The sequence below is a fragment of the Haemaphysalis longicornis genome, unplaced genomic scaffold, assembly GCF_048455015.1.
Source record: "Haemaphysalis longicornis isolate Haplotype H1 unplaced genomic scaffold, Haemaphysalis longicornis Haplotype H1 scaffold_316, whole genome shotgun sequence".
NCBI lineage: Eukaryota > Metazoa > Arthropoda > Arachnida > Ixodida > Ixodidae > Haemaphysalis > Haemaphysalis longicornis.
In genome coordinates this window covers 171,314-195,170 of record NW_027526341.1, presented here as the reverse complement: position 1 = coordinate 195,170, position 23,857 = coordinate 171,314, and the positions used below count along the sequence as shown (strand labels likewise).

General features: G+C 46.3%; 1 protein-coding gene across 1 annotated transcript in view; it reads left to right on the top strand.

Annotated features, from left to right (window-relative positions):
• LOC144177819 (cell adhesion molecule Dscam1-like) overlaps positions 1–23,327 on the top strand; it is a 64,618-nt gene extending 41,291 nt beyond the window's left edge. Inside the window, exons 14-17 of the mRNA XM_077705402.1 lie at positions 5,126–5,207; positions 6,953–7,073; positions 15,744–15,868; positions 22,411–23,327. Of these exons, the coding sequence (XP_077561528.1) occupies positions 5,126–5,207; positions 6,953–7,073; positions 15,744–15,868; positions 22,411–22,466 (384 nt within the window). The 3' untranslated portion in view covers positions 22,467–23,327. The remainder of the gene's footprint in view (positions 1–5,125; positions 5,208–6,952; positions 7,074–15,743; positions 15,869–22,410) is intronic.
• The last annotated feature ends 530 nt before the right edge of the window (positions 23,328–23,857 follow it).

The window sequence follows — 23,857 nt, the reverse complement described above, 5'->3', positions numbered from 1 at the left end:
CCTTTGCATGGCTTAATTGTAAAGCAAGTTATGCAAAGTAGCCGTGCATTTCGCTTTTAACAAAGAAATTTGTGCGCTCTGAAGCCTGTATGTACGCGTATTTTGAATACTAGCGCTTGCACAGTAGTAGAGCGTATGTGCCTCAATAATTGGTTGTCTGCCATTTAAAGAATACAAAAATTGTGTTGTGTCTTAAAGGCCACATAATATTTTGTAGGGCATTTTTGTAGGAATGGTGTAGGGATTTTGTGGGAATGGTGGCTTAGCAGCCGAGGGTCATGACTCGGCACACCTCAGCGTGGACTAGCAAACAAGAGCAGTGGTGCTTGGAAGGCAAATACCGTATAAACCGGAATATAGGTCGACCCGGTATATAGGTCAACCTCCTACCTTGAGGTGGGAAAAGTTGACAAAAAAAATTATTCGGCACAGAAGCGCACACACAATGCCTATATTTATTTTCAACGCCCGTCCGTCACTGCCACCCACTATGCCTGCCGAAGTCACTCGTCTGAGCTGTCAGAGTCGTCCAAGGATGACTGCTTCTCACTGTCATCTTCAGTGCCTGCGAGTGCGTTGCTGATGAACCACTTACTAAACGCTCCTGCAACCATGTCATCAGGCAGCGACTGCCAAGCGGAAGACACCCAGCTTGACACGGTCGGGAGGGATGGTCTTCGCAGCTGGCCCATAGATGTCTTTTCATTGTTGCCAGCTATCCACTCATTGTACAGTTCACGGAGCCGGTTCGCAAATGGCCTCCGCTGTAACCGGCAGCGATCATGAGCGAAGTTCCCGAACAAAGTCCGCCACCTTGTTCTCCAACACAGGGTGCACCGCTTGACGTCCACGGAACGATCTGTTCCGGGGGGGTTGCACGCGCACAGCTTAGCTTTCTGGCTCCGCCAGTACCACACACTTTTCTCCGAAACTCCAAACTGGCGTTGCGCCGCCATGTTCCTATTCTGCTCGGCGACTCAATTGCCTTCAGCTTAAACGCAGCGGTGAACTGGCGTCAACTTCCGTTGCTCATCTCAGAGCAGACGCGTACAGAAATGCACGCACGCACACACACAAGACGAGTAAAAGATGACAAACAAGAGAAAAGAGAAAAGCAAATAAAGGCTTGATAGTGAGAGAAAGCAGTCCGACACAAAGGGCGATGGCGTCGGACTACGCTTGCACATAGTTGCCAGACAACAATTTACATTCTCCTAATGACCGCTATATAATTCAAGGGGTGACTTTTGAGCGGATTTAAAAAAAAAAAAAACTCTACCTATAAGTATACCGGTTTATATGTACATTGGTACATTCAGTAATCTCTAATACCCAGGGGTGGTACAAGCTGCGCCCGTTGCGCCAGTGCTGCATTTGTGTCTTGCTGCTACAAGATGCGCCAAAACCACAAAACTGACCCAAATTGCACCTGCGCTGTGCCAAAGCACAAAATTAAGGGCAGGTCCACCCTTTCCCGGCAGAATTACCCATCAGGGTTGCCACTGGTGGCTAATTTTTGCCACATTGGTGAATTTGAGAGGCCTGTGGCGACCTGAAATGATGAATGGCGACATAGCAAATTTTTGGTGATTTTTGGGTAAGGACTTTCTCGACCAAGTTATGAGTTCCAGTCGCTGTTGTGATCCTTGTTAGCTTCCTCTCTTTTTCCGTCTGTCCCAATGGCAGTGCAAAGCTGTGTGCCTGCTCGGAAAATGCTGCTGGGGAACCGCGCGGCTAGCTGATTTTTAAGTGCGCTTTTGGGTACTTATCCATCTAAGTGCTGACACTGATCTTTTTTCTGTGTTTGCACGATAACAAACAAAGACATGCCGCGTTGCTGGCAGCGTGGACAGCTTTGCTGTTTTGCAGCCGGTGGTTTGAAGGAGGGCAGAAGGCACACAACTGAAAACTTCGTGCCCAAGGGCAAAGGTCCCTTGTGTCCCCGCAGTCAGTGACAAGCTGACGCGACGTCATGTGACGTCACTGCTACTTGTGCTGCCGCCCGACGATGAGGGCATGGTTGCTTCAAAGACGTCTCCTAAATTCTAGAAGCAATGAGTTGTAAGAATATGTGGGATAATGTTCTCAAAAGGTTATTTAAGCAGACAAAATTAAGCAAAGGCCAGTGCATTTTCTCTTCACGACCCCTTTAAAAAGGCAGTTTATTCCGGGAAAAGAAATGAGCACTGCTTTTTTTGGGGTGGCGTTGACGAGGGAAAGCGTATGCATGCCCTCGTAGGAAACACCAGAGTCCTTCAATGCTTTACTGGTCACGAAACTTCGGCGCTCGTTTCATATAGGGACCGCGCACGCCACTACAGGCGCCACCGCTGCACGAAGGTCATCCAGTCGCCGCGCGTGCGGCGTATTGGCCAGCTCTTGGCGTGCAAACGCTCGCTGCTTTTGGTATTTGCGCGCTGATTAAGTGTTTTTATTTTCGTAGTAGTTAGCGATGAATAGTCCAGTTATTGTGTTTATCACCTGCCTTCAATGGGCTTTTATTTTTCGAAGTTACCGTAGACTTCAGCCGCGAACGGCAACGGCTTCTGTGTGCTCTGGCACAAGCGCTGCGCCGTCGTGTTTACGGATTTTTTAAATCTATTGCTTGTTTTCTTAAAGCAAAGTTGTAAATACCACACATACGGTAGCTGTGTAGTCACGGACTGCTGCGGGCCTATCGATAACACAATAAAAAAAATGAAAGAAACCAAGTACGCGTCGTTCAGACTACGCTTAACGAATTCGTTGATTGCCCTGGAATGCACAGAACGCTAAAAGAGATAGCTCAATAGTATTGTCGTTTCGATGAGTGGGTACATACTTCAAAACATAAAAACGCTGCAGAAACGCGAAGGATCAAAACGAAGAGATATACATGTTGCACCGTGTGTCTTTCTGCTTCCACGCTTTGCAATCCTTGCAAAACAAGGAAGCGAAAAAAGAACAATGAAACTAATTTTATCACACGCAACAAAAAAATTTCAATGTTACGAAGGGAGACAAAAGAGCGTGGTCCGGCGTACAAAAATTTATTTTTTCGCGCTGCGATGTGCAGCACACGGAGGAAACAGAATATTGTCACGTAGCCAAGAGCCACGCAAAGCTTCTCTGAACGCAGTGAGCTAGCGATCTTCTGCACTACAAAAGACTAGAATGAAACACAAACGTCGAAGAAGCAGTCCGCAGTGTGACGTGAACAGATGAACGTCGATAAAGTGAGTTGCGCGGCGTTTGCTATGCATGCATTACTCTTGGAACGTTATTAATTTCAGATCCATGAAAATAGGATCGAGAACATTGTCGAAGAAACAAAAAATCAAGTTAGCGACAAGGTGGCCCCCTTTCCATACCAAACAATATTGCCCGACGGGACGTATGACAAAAAGAGCGAACGGGCGCTCCGAGATAAGAAACCGGAATCGGCCACGCGCGGTTACAAAACAAACAAAACGAACCCTAAGGGATAATTCGCGAAAATATGAAAATTAACAGCACAAGGACGCCCCAGAGCTTTTTTTACACGCGAGCCTGAGCGCAAGTTAATACAAGTTTGCAAACAGGTAATCGAGCACCGCTACAACCTGACTGATATGACAAAAATCCAGCTTTAAGTTCGCCTTGTACAATTCTAGATCCACGATGCTCTCAAAAGGGTACATTCCTTTTTCCATTCTCACACACAGTGCATTTCCACACACTGTCGCACACTTATAATTGAAGCTGAAATCTCCCGTTGCTTGCCTTGGAATGGCGGACCCTCCATTTCTCACACAGCTGCCCGTCGCTCAGTCAACAGAACAAGGAAACATTTTCTGTGGTATCGTTGTAAAAGGAACGACATCCCGGGACGCAACACATGTTCGACATTGTCGTTGCACTACTTAAGTCGCATCAAAAGAGCGCGATATGCACGTTACATTTTTTTTCCCCGCACAAAACAAACACAACTCGCCGCGGCTCCGCCGTTCGAGCCAGCGCAACGCCGCCCGAGGAGTGACCTCAGTGTGAGGGTGGCGCCACCGCGCGGCGGCCAAACGCAGCATATGAAGCTCTCCCATTGAGTTACGGAGCAGTTTCGTGACCAGTAAAGCATTGAAGGACTCTGGAAACACTAATTGTTACGGGTTACGGGGGCCCGAACACTCGCTCGCAAGTTGCGTTCCCGCACAGCATTAAACAACATATCCCCCCCTCTTAGAAGATCACCTTGTAGGGGTCAGGAGGGGCATCACTTTCCCCATCTGTGCTAGGACGGTGTATCCAGTTGTGAGGTATCAGGCTCTGTTGAAAGGTGGCAACACACACTTTCTCCAGAGTGGCCTGTTTCGCTCGAAGACGGCTGGAAGGTTGAGGTGCATGCGTTGTGTCGTGCCGTCAATTTGGACTGAAAGCGTCACTTGTGCCTTCACCCAAGACATATTTTACCCTCTAAAACAAGTTTTCTTTGTGGTACTCTGCTCCTGTGCTGCTCCAAAATAATATTTTTTACACGCATGAGCTGCTCCAAAAGTGGGTTTTTGTGCTCTGAAATGCAGTTTTCTTCTGCTCCAAAAATTGCTCCGAAAGCTGCCACACCCCTGAATACCCCAACCACTAAATTCATTTCTCCGGATAGACAAATTGTAATTTATGAGGTAGTTATCTCTACAAAAAGCGAAATAAGTTTATTTTTCACAAAACAAACGTCTCCTTGTATGCACCATTGTGGAGAGAGCCTAAGCTTTCAAAAAGATCTTGCTAAGAGTACAAGGTGTTCAAAATAGTTTGTTGTGTCACAAATTCATGACTACCCATGCCTGCAGTATTCCCACTTCCGCACTTTATAGCACTGCTATGTAGCTTTGTGCATTATGCTTCCCCAAATTTCAGTTTTTTGTTCGTTGAGTGTTTCGTTCCTCCCAATATTGCTGCAAGAAGTTAAGCGTTGGTTTAACACTTGCTTAACTAACAATTTTGCCCTAACTGCATTAGCGGCATTATATTGTTGGTGTAGCAAAGTAGGGATGGTTTTTGTGCTATTAATGTTGGCATGACCCTAATAGTGTACACCTACACTCTTCCTCTCTGCCCTCAAATTCATAATTCCTGCCTCTGCTTGCATGCATATCTCTTCTTCTCATTGCAGACTGAAGAAGAGAGCTACTCTCACATGGGAGACAGTGCTGCAGCCCCTGTATCAAACATTTATCAGACACCTCGGAAATCAGGTGAGTCACTCGCGAGAAAACTTGTAGGGAGCGCCTTCACAAAGTGCTTGCATTAAGTTATCGGGAAAAGCTGGTTTCGTTTTGCGCAAATTTTGATCTGCTTCCGAGAATGTCGGATAGACGTAAAAATTTATCAATCACTTTGGGTAGAGCCACAATAAGTTGTCGATCCTAACATCACTCAGGATAGCTAGGGTGCCTGCTGCAGTTGATATTGGAGTAGTCCAGTATCCATGTACGGCATGACGTGCGTGTTGTAAGAACGGCTGTCTGCACGTCTATCCAAAAAGAGGCCCCACATGAGCAGAAATTCCTGCTTCAGCTGGACCGTTGCATTGGGGAGGCTGTGAGCTTGAAGTAATGTATCTGAAGTAGGGCTGGACTGTTGATTAGCGTTCCATTTAATCAAACAAAGCTTTCATTGTAACTAATTTTTTTTTTTCACCAGGTATTCAGTTTAATTCATGTACGCTCAGCAATGAGCCAAGTGGGCCCTCTTAAAAAATTGGCCGCATATCTGCTCGCTTTGTTGCAAATGTTGTCAAAAGACGATAATCTTCTGCCCGTCCTGCCCCGTAACTGCCTCCACTCCCCTGCCTCGCCCCCTTTCGCTGTTCCTCACCCATATCATTTGCTTACCTCAATCTTTCCGCGTTGGCACTGCTGGCAGGCCATCTGTTGGGGTCGTTTGTTGCTGTTGGGCTTTGGGTGCCACTTCGAGTGTGAGGCTCAAGCGTGAGCCCGTTTTGTATTTTTTGGTTAAAACATTGTTTTTAATACGTTCTTTTTATTCTTTCACAAAAATCAAGTCCACGTCTATTCTTAGTTTAGAGAGCAATGCTAGTGTCAGTTATGTACTTAGGTTTTGCCTCAAAGGGGCCTAATTATTCCTTTTTGCTGAACAATGTGGAGAAGTATAAAGTATGCTACCAGATTTAGTAGTTCGGAAATGTTTTGCCTATATATTCTTCCTATTTAAGGATTATTTTAATTTTTGTGGCTGGGTGGCTAAATCAAGAGACAGACAGACAGACAGACCGACAGACCAAAATTTTGGCGTTGAAGTTGCCTGAAAAAAGACTACCGTCTTTAAAAATCTGAATGAGTGTTACCCACTCCCCCACTGCTTTGAGTCGTGGTTTCCTTTTTAATGTTGGGACCACCAACATCCCTCCCACCCCATCAGAGAGACCTGGGAGACAGCCCTTCTCAACTGCTCTGAACTTCATTCCCAAAGAGCTCTGATTCAAAGAGTTCGAGAGGTAGTCAAGTCATGCCACATCCCACACTAAGAATATGACCCAAGCACAGGATCATTAAGAATCTACTCTTGTTTCTGAATAAAGTTTTTTTTTTCTCCTCCACCCCCTCGCCACCCTGCCAAGAAAGGGCAAACAACAATTATTTTTAAAATGCGGAAGCGTTGTTTGGTTAGGTTGGTAAAGGCACACCCAGCAGTCCAGAAAGCCTGTGACCTCCTCCACTGGAACTGAAGCTAGCAATGTCTCTAACAGTCTCCTTCTATAACATCATTGCTGATGTCACAAAACATGCAATGCAGTGGGAGAAATAATTCTTTAATTGTTGAATTCCTCAGGGCATAAAGCATCGTTTGCTGCTGTACTAACGTCATATTTTTCAAAGAAAACAGTCTTTATGGCCCCTTTAAAGACAGTCATCGGAGATGAATTCTGCCTGTAATAATTCTCTCCTTCTCTTTTTCCCTTTTCACTCTGTCCTCGCAGGCTTAATGACAAAGGCCAATTCTGGATCCACTACGCAACTGGCCATTGACGGCCGGCGGCTATCCAGGGAAGCCAGGAATCACAGGACAGGCTTCAAGTCATCAAGTTTGGCATCCGACGGGTACGTGTTTGGTCAAAGCGGCTGAAGAAGGGGCCTGGTGGTGGGAAAAGAAGTCAAGAGAGGCCTGGTAAACTTATTGGGGAATTAAAACAGTATTGGGAGACAGAGGTTACCTATGAAGTAAGTGCAGTCCCACTATGTCACACACAAAAGTCAGAGGTCATTAGATTAGATTGGCATACTGGACGAAAAACTTCTAAGCTTGGGCCTCGATTTTATGTGCTGCGTGTTTGTCAATGCCTTATTCTCATTTCGTGGAAAAGGAAGCTAAGTAGTAGTTGTACTTGAAAGGGCAGCGCTGGAAAACCATTATAATCGGTTGGTTCTTGACATAACAGTGCCTAGTTTATGTTCCAAATACATTTCCACTAAACTGCGTACTACAGCGGTTAACATAGTTTTTCCTCAGCTGCTTGGACAAAACTGGCAAAGGTTGAAAGAGCTTGAAATGGAGATCGTGTGCATTGAGATGTATTTGGCCTCGTTACAGAGAAATTTTTAATCCTGACTCAGTCAAGCATTAATCCTGACTCTGTCAGGGTGACTCTATATCTGTGGCACCACCATGGAAAAAGGCATGGTTATGAAATTGACGAGCAGGCTGCTCCTTACCGCGGGAAAATGACCTTTTTTCGAGTGTCTAGGAATCTTTTTTTTTTTTTCACATATCGCAGCTTAGCGTGTGTTGTAGTGTGTTAAATTGTTGGCAAAAGTCAATGCTCTTTTCAGTGATATGAGCCATTAAAAGCTCTTTCAGAAATTGCACAGACAAAAAGTTAATTGTTCTAATGACATCAAAAAATTTACGAAGTTAAAATATCTCATAAAGAAATACAGTGTGGACCATCCTATATAACATATCCACTTATAGTGCGGGACCGGATATAACACGGGTTTTCCTGGCCACCGGTAGGCCTCCTATAGAACTTGATGCCATTAGCATGCCACTTAAGGGGGGACGCGGCTTTCAACTTCGGAAAAATGACCAAAACATCGTTTTTTTGAAACCCACATATTCGGCTTCTATGTTTCCTATTCTGTGCATCTGCAAAGTTTTTACGCTGAAAAGCGTCGCAAAGTGGCATAAAAAAATACTTTTGTCAGGCGCGGTGACAAACTATCAGCGCAAAAGGGCGAAAAAACGGCAATTTTCGGAGCGCTCTATCTCCGCAACGGTGCCACCGGGCGCGGCCATTTTGATATGGTTAGATCGGCCGAGCGATCGTCTTTCCCGTTCCGCTCGTCTTTTTTATCTTCGTTCATTCACAAACGCACAAACGCAAACGGCAGAAAAGAAACGACGCACCACGACCGGCTTTATAAATACTTATAAAGCCGGTCGTGCGACGCACAAACGAAGCTAGATATAGATGCTGAAGCGCTATTGGTCCTCCGGTCGGGGCGCAGAACACCGACTCTCCTGATTGGATGTCGCGGGCGCAACGCAAGATGGCGGCCGCCTGAGCTGCGTAGCGAGCGGATTGAGTTCATTTTCGCCGCTTCGCTCAGCCGAGTTTCTGTTCAATCTGTGGTATTCAACACGGACGTTATCGCGATGGGAATGCCAGAGATAACGAGCCAGATTACGGGAAGTTGTGTGGCTCGAAAGGCGGAGGTCATCGAACGCTTCGTGGTGCGCGTGACTCTACCGTCGCCAGACCCCGGAGGGTGACGCGGTGTGCGCGCTTGCGATAGCGGTTCGTGAAGTGAACTTTTAGTCGGATTTGCGATGTTTACACGCTTAGTTATTGCTGTGTTTTGACTGTGGGCTCGCTAGCCTTGAGAAAGAAACGGTCGACGCGTTAAACGCTGCGGCGCGCACGGCATAGCCGACGCGCATTGGAGCATCACATGACTGGGCAACCGGTTACGATTGAACGCCAGTAGTTGTAATTAATGCCTGCGACGTTTGTTTTAATCTTAAAAGCGACCTGACCAGCCATATCAGGTATAATCAAAGCTCGATATGTCGCGGTAAGCGTGCGCTGCGATGCGCGCGAGCCATATCGCCTTTCTTGCGCAACGTTTCCCGTGCACTTGTAATTTTCATGCAAACAGGTTTGAGTTAGTAATATAGGAATAAAAATATGCTCTCTGCGTTAAAAATGTACGTTACTGTGGCAGCATTTAACAGTGATTTTTTTAGGGAAATTATTGATACCATTGCTCAGGGCATACTAGCTGTGCTGCGAGAAATATTGGATGCCTTGAATGTCAAAAGTAGTAAAAAAAAAATATGCTCTTGCATTGAAGTTGGGAGTTATGCAGAATACTCTACCAAGCTTCAAAGTAGCTCATTTTCAACCTTGTGGTATGCAAACTTTTGGCAATGAACACCTGCACTATGAGTACTAAGTTGCTGTGCCAGGCAAGATAAAACATGAAAAAAAGCCAAAAATGTTCAAATTTAAGTTAAAAAAATGCTTAACTTGCTGCCATGGTGACAACACTGCAAAAGGAGGTTGTCCAGTGCGATACAGCCAACCAACTAACCTACTTTGCATTGAAAGCCCATTGAAACCCATCTCCCCTCCGTTTGGTTTGCAAAGGGGGGTATGTACTCTTCACGGAGGAGCTGAAAATGATGTTTTCTGGAAAGAGAAAGGCTGAAAAGGCACTCCAATTTCAAGGCAAGGCCTTCCAGAAGCCCCATGTTCAAAAGGACATGAAAGGCTACAACCGTGACGACTTTTGATATGTGAAACCTATGTTGCAACTTCGGAAGCCGTTTTCTCAAAACAGTTTTTTTTGCCACCTGTGTCGCTTGTCCCAGGGATTTCTTCGTGACCGCTGGGTCTATTTTGATTCCGTTTCTTGCATTACATTCCTTGATGAACTGTTCAGGTCGTGACACTTTTAGTTTTCCAGATTTGTTTTTTGTGATTTTTTTATTCAAATAATCGTTCACAGTTGACATGCCTGTTGCACATTAACCTCTAAAAAAATGAAAACTAAAAAACATTGTGTTGTAAAAAAAAAATTCTAAAACTGTCACGACCTCGTTCATTCATTTGGGAATGCAAAGCACTTCGAACAAGTTTTCTATCGTGTTTTATAAGCCGCTCAAGCTCGGTACAAGCGGAACAGAAAGAAAATTTCATACATAAAAAAGTTATCAAAATATTAACTTCAAATTTTTATGGTGTTATCACAGAAGCATTTCCAGTTGCTGTGCCAATTTTCATCAAAATCCACAAAGAAATAAAAAAGTTGATTTTGAAAGCCACGTCCCCCCTTAAAACGTGGCTGCCCAGAACACAATACTGCTTATAGTGTGGTTTTTTGACGGGTCCGCTGATTCACGGGCGAAGCTGGGGCATCGTTTTAGGGTCGCAGAAAAAGAAATAAAAAAGATTGATACAGCTTCCTGACGCAGCCAGCGTTCCTTTCTCTTCTCTAACTTAGACGCAGAAAATTAAAAAATAGGCACCCCTTAGTTCGTGTGTTCCATTTGCACTCGCGTGATAACCACAATTGCCCTTGTTCTCGGCACACCTCTGAAAATGGAGAGCCCCCCCTCCCCAGCCGGGCATGGCAAGTTATTGCGATTAGAACCTTGTGCTGATAAGCAACCACCCTGTTCCTTTTCGAACATTTGGAGATAGCGAGCCCAGCTGGGATGCCGAGGTTCCCACTAACTGCACATCGTGTTGCTAAGCGACCGCCTTCGGCATTGCAAACGCAAGGCGCGGATGAAAAAAAAAAGTCGGGCTTGCGTTTATCACGTTGTCTTGCGGGCATAAGTCGGGCTGCTTCTGTCTCTTGGCATCCATTCTTCCAGTCTTGGCATCCATTCTTCCAGAGGCTAAGAAGCTCAGATCCCTCAAAACATAGAGCCATGCTCGCGGTTTGGAAGATCGTGCAGCAGCATCTGATGCGGAAAAAACAGAGACGAAATAAAGACCGTGCCTCTGTTTTTAAGTGGTGTTTGTTTGAGTGATGATGATAAACAAAGGAATGATTGGAAGGTAACTTGTGATATGGTTAGGCTCGGACGCGTTTTGTTCATAGTGCACTATTGCTTATAGTGTGGATTTTTGTTACTCCCACGACATATGTTATAAGCACTCTACACTGTATTGATAAAGTAAATCCAGAATTGGACGCACATTTAAGCACTATATCATTAAAAAAGTAAAAATGTGTGTGCGCAGCAGTTTTTCAGGTACAAAACAATAGTTAGGACTGTAGTCTAGTTTCAGTGCCAGATGTGATGCTCTGAGTGTAGAAATGAAATCAAAATAACCATAAATGGCAGTTGACATTAATTCTCAATGTTCCCATGGGTCTAGCTGTCATGCTTGAAAAGCGGGTCAAAATGGCATTTCAGATCAGCAGTGCACCTTCACAGATACTTGCAACAGAAATTCAACCGCTCTAAATCGTAAACCAACCTTACCAGCGAAACCCTGTCGAGGTTTTTGTTCAGTGGGAGCCCATGAAACAGCTTGGTCAGTATGTGGGCTTTTCTCTGTCCTGGAATTCCCCCTTCCATCCATACACGCCCTCCCCCTTGGTGTAAATGCGGGCTAAATCTCCCTTTCAATGCTGAGGGCAACCGAAAAAAAAAATGGCGCGTGTCTGCTCACTTTGCTGCAAATGTCAGTGAAAGACTCACGCCCACCTCTCGCGTTCCTCCCACGATAAACACAGTGGAGGTTTGCTCCAAGTCAATTCAATTTCCCCGCGTTCCACTGCTCGCATGCCATCTGCAAGTGGAAAGCGTTGTTTTCAACAGTATTTTTTTTATTTGCTGTCGCCAAAATCAAGCAGCCATGCGTTTTTGTTTAAAAGAACACTGCAATACCACTTATGTATTGATGTTTTGCCTTAACCCCTTAAGGGCTTACAATGACCTGAGTTCGTCATGAGCAGCTGCCATTATTTTGCTTATGACGAGCTGTGCTCGTCACGGGTCTTTTGCAATGCTACAAGAGGCTTTTGACGAGCCCAGCTCGTCAAACAGTGCTTTTCTATTTACAACATAGATGGCAGCACGGGTTCCACCATTGGCGCTTGTATTCAATGAGAGTTTCCACACTAGATGGCGGAACGGGTGGTTTCTTTCCGGCACGTTTTACAAACTTGGCCTCATCCATGCGGCGTTCTGGTGCGAAAAATCTGTCTTCTTCAGGGGATGAAAGCGAGAGTGATGAGGATATCGGCTGTGTGTTTGATTCTTGAAGTAAAGAGGATAGCAATGACGTTTTTACAGACAGCGACTCCAAAGGGGAAGACAGCCACTATGATACGATGGAAAGCTCCCGTGAATGGTACCGCATAGACTCCGAGGAGGCTCTCTGCGTAGTGCCGCGCTCTGAATGCTACCACACAGATAATAGCCTGACCTAGCTTCAGGTGAACTATCGAGGAATAGTGCGTTATCTGCGCGGCAATTGAAACGCAGCCTTTACTTTGCAGAGGTGCAGAAATTTGTGAATACATTTGATATGCCTCAGGTATAGCGTATTATATGGAGTGGAGAATGACCAATAAAACTTTATTATATGCCGTAAAATGTTTTAAGTAATATCTTTTTGTTTCGAACACGTTACTGAAGCATATCACATCATTAAAAAAAATTGGCCATTTTAGAACCCTATTCTTTCGTTTAATGAGCCCTTAAGGGGTTAAGTATGCCACATGTTTTCTTTTTGCTGCACAATGTCGACAAGTATGAAGTGTGTTTCCAGATGTAGTTATGGGCAAAAATTTTGCCTCTATAAACCTTTCGTTAAATTCTTCTTTTAACTTTTGGACAGAAAGCTAAATCGAGGGACAGACAGACAGACAGTAAAATTATCAGGTTTAAGTAGCCCAAAAAAGACTAGCATCAAGAACAAAAAAAAGCAGTGGTGTTGGCTCTTATAGCGAATTCCATTGGGCGAACAGGAGCAAGTGGAGTGAGCAGCCAGAGCAGCACACGGGAGTAACGGGGGCGTGTGCTTTCGTTCCGCGAATGAAACATTCGCGCTGCTCCGGGAGCAGTGAAAAGAGGGGGAGGGCAAGATGTCAAGAGTCATGTGACCAAACGTTACCCGCGCTCCATAGAGTTAATACTACCATGGAGGAAGAAAAAAACTTTTTCTTCCTCCATGAATACTACTGCCGCGCTCGCTTCCCGGAGCATTTCACGCGCTCGTGATGTCCGCACGCAGTTATTCCTCGCCAGTTTTGCCAGATACGTGCCGGTGGTTTTGTGTCTGCCTTCCGCATGGCGACGAATGAAGAAGCCGAGCGGATCTTCGTGTTCATGGTAAAGGGGTCACCATCGTGTCTCCCAAAAATTAGCTGCGAAGGATAACAGCGTCCACCGTCTTTCCCAGATACGACTCTACCTTCGGTCGCTGCTCCGGCGGGGTGAACAGGTGCTCGAACATAAACTCATGCAATGTCAAATCGTCGTCGTCGTCGCTGCTGCTGCTGTCCGATGATGAGCTTGCGCTTGAATCTGTGGTGCTTTCATCATCTAAAAGTAGCAGCAATTTCTTGTCCAGACGGCCGCCCTTAGCTGCTGCCGTACGCACTGAGCGACTACCGCGGCTGCTGGATTCCGCCATTTTTCCTCCGCCACCCGGGGATAAAACCAGAAGTGACGCAAAAGAGTTCATGTGACTTCCTCGGCGTTCCCTGTTACTCTGCCGCTGGCGACGGAGCACCGAGAACTGCTCTCGGCTGCTCTCGGCGCCAAAAAAGTGCTCCTCATCGACCAATGAAACACAACGCCCCTGCTCCTGCCCGACCACTAGAAGACGCCAGAACTCGCGAGAGCACTTTGGGTGCAGTTAGAAGTGCTCCTGTTCGCCCAATGGAAAGCGCTATTAAATTCATGATTGCTTGCCAGTAGTTATTGGAACTTTATCCCTGCAGCTCTCCCCAGCTGCCTCACAAGCAAGAAATTATCTTGAGCAGCATCTCTTTAACCACACACTTTGCTACAGGACAAGAATTCATGTTAAGTTTCGTTCTAATTCTCTAGATTTCGAAGCCAACTTGGAGAAAGTTGGCTTCGAAAGTTGGCTACTCTGCCCACATGCAGCCCAGCTATTTTGCCACCATAAAGTCATTTCTGAAACTGCATGGCTGCCGCATTAAACCAAGTAAAGGAAGATACCGTACTGGAGTTTGGGAGCTTGGAGGATAGGGTTGCAACAGCCTGACAGAGAGGTCATTTGGTACAATTTAAGCTGTGGCTGGTCCCAGTGCATGATGCAGTCACGGCTGCATTGGTTGAGAGTTGCAGGTAACAGTCCATCTTGAAAACAGGTGTGGGAAAGACATTGAACAAGAAAAGAGATACACAGGACAATGCACTACTAGCAACGGGCAACATTTATTAAGAAACAGAGTGTAACTGACCAACATAGCCCTACTGATTAACGCATACGCAGAGATTATGATGAAAAATAACACTAGACGTAAAAAACACAACCTATGAGGTATGTGTGCTATCACTGCACGTGTCGTTCCAGAAACGCCAACTCTGCATCTTGTAGACTGACTGAAGGATTACTCACACACATCGACCCCTCCTGGCTGATCTTCCAAGCTTCCATAATCTCCCTTTCTGTCCTGACCTGGAGCACTGCACGGGCCTGATTTTAAGGCCCGAGCCCGCTTTGTGAAGCCCGAGCCCAACCCGGGCCCGTAACACCGAGCCCAGGCCTGGCTCGGGCCCGGGCATTCATAAGTGAGCCTAGGGAGGGTCCGCGTGTGTGTGACCAGGCCCGGTCTTAGACGCTGAAGAAAATTTGTTTATTATATTTGGTCCAGTGTCTTCGTAGCGGGAAATCAGACGGAGCATCTAGTCTGTACAAGCACGTCGTGAATTGAAATGCGAAAAATAAGGGCTTAAAAGTGCACGTAGTTTAGCTTACACCGTCTGCAGTTCACGCCACATCGGCATAATGATAGCTCGTATTCTTGCACGAGAGACACCATCAACTTCGATGACCAGACTCTTGGCAACTTCACGTGGTTGTCTCAGTCACAAGTTGGTATTAATGAAATTTCTTGCTCCCCATTTCAATCCACGAGTATGTGCGTGCGTTGAAATATTTTCCCTGCAGTGTTTGTTAAGCGGTGGCGCTTCTCTAGCACGCGAGTTTGATTTCAAGTTATGGCAGCCGCATTTAAATTGGTTCGACATCTAAAACACTCGTACATAGACATAGGTGCACAGCTCCAGGGTGTATTAATTCCTTCCCCGCTAGGGCATTCCTTGTAACCGTATCTTTGATACATTATACACCAAAGTATAAAATCTTGATTCAGTACATGAAACGTCATTAAAATTACAGTATAGTGACTATCAGACCTAGCAAAACACGTTTTTAAGACAATGTGTACAACTAACATCACGAAGCGCGTAAAAGTAAGCTCAGAATATTCATTTTTATGCTCTTTTCTACACTTCACGTCGGAACTGTTAACAGCCGGGCCTATGAATTCAAGCCCGAGCCCGGCCGGGCCCGCCGATAATCGACTTCGGGCGGCCCGGCCCGGCCCGCAGGCTGGGTCGGACCCAGGCTTTCGGGCCGGCCCGGGCCCGTGCAGTGCTCTATCCTGACCCTGTGCCTAAACAACACAGTAGGCTTCAACACCAACACCAACTCGCCCAACTTCCCATCCTGTTAAAGTTAACAGTTGTTCTCACCTCTTTGTTTCCAGCCATTCTGCCGATGACAGTGACAGTGAAGGAGCGGCTTACACATTCCAGCGAGCGGGAAATGGAAGCTACGGAGACCATCAGGAGATGTCGGAGGCGGAGTGCGACAGAGACCAACACACGCGAGGTCAGTGGCTCTTAAAATTGTATGCGCTGAGAGAAGCAGCAGGCTGAACGGAATGCACCCAGCTAGGATTACACTGCAATTCAGTTAATTAAGTAATGGATGTGACAAAGTATGGTAGCAATTTCCTTCTGTATTATTTGTAGGGCATGTAGAATCAAAAATTATATAGTGATGTAGTGGTTATAACAAAGTAAGTTCGCGCTCCCCTTTCCACCGTGTTGACCAACTGAGAATACTGGGAAGTCTCAGGTAATTAGGATCCTCTGTAAAGCTCGTGGAATATGGGCTTCCATCAGGGAAAATTATTCACAATTTTATTCAAAGAGAACAAAAATCGTGATAATGCTGGCTGTAGTAACCATGAGCTGTTTAGAAGAAACAGGGTGACAGTAGCTTCACACTGAGCCATGGTCTGCCGACGTGGCCACAGCTGCACAGGGACAAATTGTGCACTGGTAGTCATGCCATTCTATACCGACTTAGTCTTAATGATGGCAGTGGTACTAGAGGAAAGCTTTTTGTGATGTTTCAAATCAAATATGATGACTTTCAAGTGCATCTTTCTGTCCAAGGCTGGACAAAGCCACAGCATTGCAAGTTAGCCAGTAACCTCTTTCCGTCAATAACCTCCCGAGTTTTACAGCTTACTTAAAGGGACACTGAAGTGATATGTAAACATTGCGGGATTACTAGCGCAAATTGTAGTCCGGAGTCCCCAGGCCATGTTTCGACCACTCTAGGCGCGTTTACGCGATTTTATTTAGTAGAAAAACTAATTCGAAAACGCTGTCCTCCTCTCTTTACGCTCGCCCATTTTCTGTGGCGTTTTCGTGTGACGTCAGGAGGGGATGAGCTGGCAATTGGCTGCGCCACGGCTGCGCTACTGCACGGCTCCCCGGCCGACAGAGCCAGTCGGCCCAGCGTTTCGTCCGCCGGCCGCCGGCGGGTCGTCGCAATCAAGGAGGTTAAAAAAAAATTGCTTGGTCGCAATTCGTTCGCTTAGTTGAAACGAAGCCAGGACACGTTTGTGAATGGAAGAATGTGCCTTTCTTTACTTGGTTTGTTTGTACACTTTATCTAGCTCCAAGTCAAGGTCGCTTCACACAAGCGCTGCACATGCGACGCTTCGCTGACTGGTACGCCAGTAGGAAAATATAAGGCCTCTTGAAGGCGGGAGAAGAGTCAGCGAAGTCAATATGGGTACTAAGCAAATAAAATCAACTGATATTTTTACCGTACAGCGTAAAACTAGGGCGCGGGAAGCACTTTTTTGCGCTGGGCGAACAAGCACAGCGGTCAGCAGCACGACTACGCATCTGCGAACGCTTTTCCGTCTACGAAATGCAATTGCTAGACGTGAGCTACTGTGGAAACTCGGGCGACGCTTACTGCACGATCGCAGTACAACAAATAGTCACCTAAGCGGCTTGAAATGCCAAAACTAAATAAAAGTGTAAACCGGTTGTGCAATATATACCCTATATTAGCAGGGCATTCGCGTCCTGCTCCGTGGCCTAGCGGTCCGGGGCGTAGGAATTCACCGCAAATGTTTTGCAAGTCACGCGTTCGAATCCCCGCGGGTACGTGCTTTTTTTTTTTTTAAGTTAACTTTTTTGTTTTCCGCCGATGTTTTCTATATTGAGTTCACCTTTTTTGGGGCCGCAACGTTCATGGCTACACGAACTAGTTCACAAAACGCGCGCAGGCTGGCACTGGCGAGCTAGCGAGTTCTCGTTGGCGTGCTGTTGCCATAAGCACCGACTGCTTGCAGGCAGTGGGCACAGGCCAGAATGAACAGACCCTTGGCCTGGTGCGAACACGCTTTTTACGATACAGGAATGAGGGAGGCAAGCTCCAAATATGGGGGAAAAGCGCAAGACATTTGGGCGTCTGCGGGTACGCGGAGGGCGTTCATGCACTGCGTAGGTCTCGGCTAGTGAATGCTACGACTACAAGCCGTCCTGGGAGGCTTATCTTGTGCATTTTACAGCCGACAACATGGCAGAAGCGCGGTACGATGATTACTGAGATATTGAGAATGCCCATCCAACAAAGCCATTGGTTATGTTTTACAGAACCGAAACCGAAACCGAAACTTGTGTGATTGCTAACCTTGGGCATCGTCCAATCACGGCGCCCCTCCTCTCAACGTCACAGCCTTAGTTGGTGCGGCCACCGCAAACCGCGCATGGTAGTTTTTCTTCTTTCGCGCTTTGTAAAATAATTACCGATTTGTCAACCGGATAAACGATGAAAAGTGTGCTAATTTGAGCCAGTCTACGCAGTGCAAGTAAAAACGGGAGCTTGACAAATTCACTTCAGTGTCCCTTTAACTGCCAGATTTCTATCATCAGCGGTGGGTAAAACTGTAGTTCATCGCTATGATTGCTGAGAGAGATTCTTGCTTTTTACCAGTTTAGGAAAAGGCCCCAAGTTGGAATACGTTTCTGTGAAGGGAAAGGTGGAAGGGGGGGGGGGGGGGGACTTTATTTAATGCCCAAGGTTGGTTCTGAAAGGTAGACGTGTTAAATGGTCGTCCCTGCTCAGCTCTCAGCCAGAATTCCTAGGATCCTAGCAGAAACTTCGACCATCTGGGCTGCTATGAGTAGTGGCTCCGGCAAGGAGCTGAGCAGAACAGTCTCCCATTGTTCTATGGTCTTGATATTGTATCTTCTAAGTGTATTGATATCTGACTTGCCATCATTGTTGGTTGTACTTCTTTGGAGCTCATGGCAGGATCATATCATGTGGTGTAGGTCTGCTGTTGCAAAGAATGTAGAGGTTTGAATAAAGGTTGGGATAGCAATGCAGTGATGCTACTGCTGCGCCAATTGCGCCAAACTGCGCCCAAGTGCTCTGGCTGCTACATCCTGCTACATTTCCTCTAAATTCGGCGATTCTGCGCCCAACCTGCACCCAAGGGTGTACGCCGACTTTCAGAAACGAAACTAACTACTTGAGGTTCCCCATTGAAAGCGACATCGCGGCGCACCTGTTTTCAGGACGCAATCCGAGCCAAGCCAAGGCAAACTGGCCCTTGTTGCCATAACGGCGGTGATGCGTTTTGCGGCTGGCGCCTCGTAGGCGTTGTGAAATCCCCCCCCTCCCCTCCTACCCGAGACTGTTAATTCCGTGCAGTGCGCTTCCCACGTATTGCGCTCCCGAGAACGTCCGCCGCCGTCGCGACCGTTCGCCTCGTGGTCTTCGGGCCGCGTGTCGTACTCGTGAAGCTCGGCAACAACGTCAGGCGTGAAATTGCCGTACTCGCTCGTCAACGCGCCGCAGCAGCGTACGCGTCGACCGGGTGCTGGCGGAGTTGTGCTGGAAGAAAAGTAGGCAAGAGATGAGGACGCAGGAGTAGTAGTTACAGTGGAATATCGGTGATACGATTCTGGGTGATATGAATTTCGGGATGATACGAATTTCTGATAATGATAATGATAATGACTTTATTTGGCATCAAGGATACATGATGCAGGAGACCTGCAGAAAAAGTCTGGCGAAAAAATAAGTCCTGGCGAAATTGCATTGTTTGAAATGGGAAAAAATTCGGCTCTTACGAACGGACCTGCGCTGCCCGGCGGATGATACGAACGAATCGGCGAATGGCTCTCTGCGCTCTTTGTCGCTCTTTCTCCAGGAACGGCCGGGCTGTTGTTTTCTGCTCGCGAGAACGCGCCGCGCACTCCAGAGGCACGCTGACGCCGCCGCGAAACCACCCGCACGCTACGCGGGGCGCGGCCGGCCGCGGCAACATGGCGGCGGTTTCGGTCGTGGGGCGTGGGTCGCTCAAGACACCGCTTCTAACCGCTCTTTAAAATGGCACTCAAAGCACCCACGCAGTTTCTTGTGCGGTAAATGAATTAGAAATGTGAGCGCAAACGGTGCTATAAAACATTATCCGCGTCACTAGTGAAAGCGTTCATGAAATATCTGTCGGGGAGCTAAGCCTAAACATTTCCGGCGGAGCCAACCAGAGCGCTTTGTAACTGCTGCCATGAGGCGCTCGCCTTCCCATTGGCGCAAGTCATCCGGCTCCTCCCACTGCCACGCGCGTCGCGCGTAATTTTCTGACCGCGGGCGTGAAAATATCGCGCGCACAACGCCGACGCGCACGAATCGCGGGCAAAAACGCTCCTGTAGTGAGCTTGGGCACCGGGAGTGAGGAGATGAAAGTCCAGAAAGGACCGTTCGCCGACGTGGCGGTTTAAAAAAAGCAGAAAAACGTCGCGGATTTCTTCACGCGAAAGTAAGAAAAGAAATAAACGAAAACTTGCGTAATTTTTTGTCTGTATTGTTCATACGAATTTCGGATGATACGAATATTTTTTGCAGTCCTGCAAGATTCGTATCATCGAGATTTTATGTAAAAAGATGAGAATTTACAAAGTGTAGTGTGGACAAAGTAGTATGCACGGGCAGGAAACTGAGAGAGTCCAAGCCGCGCGCCAGCGAGCGAGTGCGGCAATTTCACGACGCCTGATGTTGCTGCCGCGCTTCACGAGTACGGCATGCACATGATGACGCCCGTCATAGATTTCACGTAGAGTTCATAGAGGCATAGAATTCACATACGTAAAAATTGAAGGTGAAATGCGCGCATGTGGCCTCGCAGGGAATTAACAGTCTATTTTTTTAATTTATATTTTGTTGTGCAGGCTTCTGCACAAAGTTCAATTCAGACATTCTTAAGGACTGATGAAAAGGGGGACAAAATATCCATGTTCTGGGTTCTTTCATATTTTTTATTATCGTTGAAGGGCGTGCTTTTAGCGATTATCTAACATGAATGCAATACATTTCTTAAAATTGCTTGTATCAACACCTGCTCCAAAAGCTGGTTTTGCTGCTCCAAAACGGATTTTTGCCTGCTCCAAAATCTGCTCCAAAGAGGCCTAAGCCGGTAGCATCACTGCAATGGCTTAGCGAAACAGGGCTGGGAGAAGTGTTTGTCTGCAACTGTTGCCATGTGACTGCCTCTTTCCTGGTAAGGGTGGGGTGAGCCGGTGGATATTTGCATTTGGCTTACCTGTAGTGAGTTATAATATCCCTGCATGTGACTAGCCTATCTTTGTTTGATCTAATAATGTGTGCTTGATCTCAGCCTTCCTGTGCTGTCTGGTATGGTAGTAGTTGGTGGGTCGATTTTTTGCTTCTTTAACATATCAACTGGAGAAGGCCAGCATCAAACTGCATACTGTCAGCCTGCCTGCCTTGAGATAAAACAAAGTTCTGTCACTCAGGGAATTTCGCAAAAGCACCCAGAAAAAACCAGAACACTTCAAGGAATTCCGAAATGTCAGCCTGGGAGACACTGTTTTTGCCTTCATTGTAACAAGGTCTTAATCTGTAACAATCTGCTTCAACTGTTGTGAGCTGGGACCATTGTTTTAGTGCTAGCCTTTGGCAGTTGTTGCTTTTTTGAGGGGGACTTTTTTTGCCCAAAGAGCGCTACTAGACGCCTGGGGTGGTGTTTAATCTCAGCTTAATGAAGAACACCACATTGGAGACCATTTATAACGTAACCCCATGCAGTGCGGTACAAGATTAACCGAATTTTTTTATAATCACTGGTTCACCTTCTGAGAAACTCAGTGTATATTGCACGGCTTAAAATATAGTCACCCATGGCACAGCATGCATTGTCATCACATCGTACCAGTAGTAGCGTCAGTGGCACCTCCCAGATGCCGAGAAATAAGTGCTCTCCCTCAAAACACTGTAAAATAAAGTTAAAAACCATGCCTCGAAATTTAAAAAGTCCAGTAGCAGTAAATGGTGTGAAAATGACTTGAAATAAATGCTATGCCTGTGTTTATAAGAATGCTTGAAAAGTAGGTTTTGCATGTGACCTCAAGTTTGAGCATGTTTATGGTGATAGTACAGTATCATTTTTGTGGCTGCTATTGCAGAGTACATTATAAGTGTTCTTTACTAATAGTTTTGTGAATTTTCATAACGTCAGATACCTTGCGGACGCCATGGGCTACTTCATTCAATCCGTGGTGGACACTCAGTATTTGAAGTATTTAAGTGTTTCTAGTATTTGGATTCTAGATTTAGTATCCTAGATTTTGCAGAAGGCATCCTGCCAAACAAAAATTGCATAATTTTAGAGCTATGTTTGGCGAATTAGTGTCAGAGTTGTGACTCAGTCATGTACTGAACGCGGAAACAAAGTCGACGGAATGTATTGTGGGCTGTGTAGGGATCGCTCAAATGTGGGGAAAACCTGGCTGTAGCAGTTGTCCAAAAAAAAAAAAAAAAAAGAAGCTCTCTCTAAGGATAGTTTCCTAAAAAATGGCGGCTGACTGTATTCATATTCAAAAGTATATTGTATTCAAATAGAAATCAGCACTCGTCATTTGTACTTTTTTAAGCATTATCACAATTTGCAAGAAATTTTTATTAGTCCTTGTAGATTTTCAGTTAAAATTAACATCTCGCCCTTTGGTTAATCACCTCACTTCATCGTGATTCATCGTTCAACGCCTCCTCCTCCTAATGTGTACTTTTGTCGCCGCTTTCACACGTGCCCGCAGCCAAGCGCCTGGAAGCGTTGGGAATCCACATCACTCCGGGCTACAGCATAACCTGAGAACTACTGAACTCCCAGGACCTCACCGAAGCGAGGGAGACGTGCGTGTGATGTGGTGGCACCTTTCCCTCCTCCTCCTGCTGCTCCCACCCTCCGACAACACAGACTCCGTGTTTTGAGTGTGCCGCCACGCGCGCTCAACTCTGACCGTGGCTGCCGCTCATCACTCGCCTGCCCCCCACCACCGGAAAAAAAAAAAGGGCCCCGTACAATCCAGACAGTTGGGTGTGTGTGTGTGTGTGTGTTGAGCTTGTGTGGGGGCAGGGAAAATCCAAGGCGAGACCTCGAAAAAAAAAAAAGAAAAAGCCTGCATATCGTGCCTCAATGTGGACAAACAGCGTGACCTTTTGTACGTGACTGCGTGGACCGATGTAGTGCGCTACCGGCGGTGTGCTCGGAGGCAAAGTGGAAAGACCGCGGTGTCTTGTGCCATTGCTTTTAACACTGCCTGATGTGCGAGTTCTCAAGATGGTTGCAGTCGGCATTCAAGATGGGGGACTGCAGAAGACTTCGAGAAAAAAGTTGTCTGGAAGAAGATATCTGGCCAAAGTCCGCTCTGTGGGATCTCGGTGTAACGTAAGCGGTGTGAAAATTTGTTGGGGAAGAAGAAGCTCAGAAGAAAGACTGCAACCTGTCCTTTCCTGTTTCGGGTTCTTTTGAACTAGTGAAAATATGATAAGAGAAACAGTTGTTGCACATATTTCTAGCCTGTTGAAAGAAAGCTTGTTGCGAACATTGGAGGAAAACAAGTGCTAGCTTAATAAATAAAAGGAGACAGATCGAAACCATGTGGGATGCACAGTCCTAGATTGGAAGGCTATAAATATGTGAGGCGCACTTATTATGCGCTTAAAAGAAAGCTCTGCGTATTGACACCTTTTTAAGTTTTGACCGTGCAGACCGCAGTTTTAGTCCTCCAAATGGCACAACTGTTATGTCGTACTATCATGGTAATTGCTTTTGATATAAAGGTAAGAATTGATTAAAATGCTCCTGCTCCTCCCTCTTTTTGTTTAATGCGAGTGCACTGAAGCCATAGATGCCCACAGGAGGATTACGAGAAGACAGCGCGGTTTACACACGGACACAAGGAAGAGTACTTGACACACACGAGCGCTGAACCAACAGTTTTAATGAAAAAAAGACACACCTATATATACGCACAGTAGTCACGCTTATCTGGGTTTTTATACATGGCGCATGCACAGAAAGTCCAATTCTTTTGTGGTAAGGGCTAGTGACGGTGAACTAACGCATGCTTGCCCAAGCCTGTGGATTAATTCAGCTTCAATAATCTCCCGTGTGATACGGTCTGAGCATTTTTTTACGACAGCAGTTCTATCAAAGAACGGCACACCTCCGCACGTGTGGCAGTGCTGTGCTAAATATCC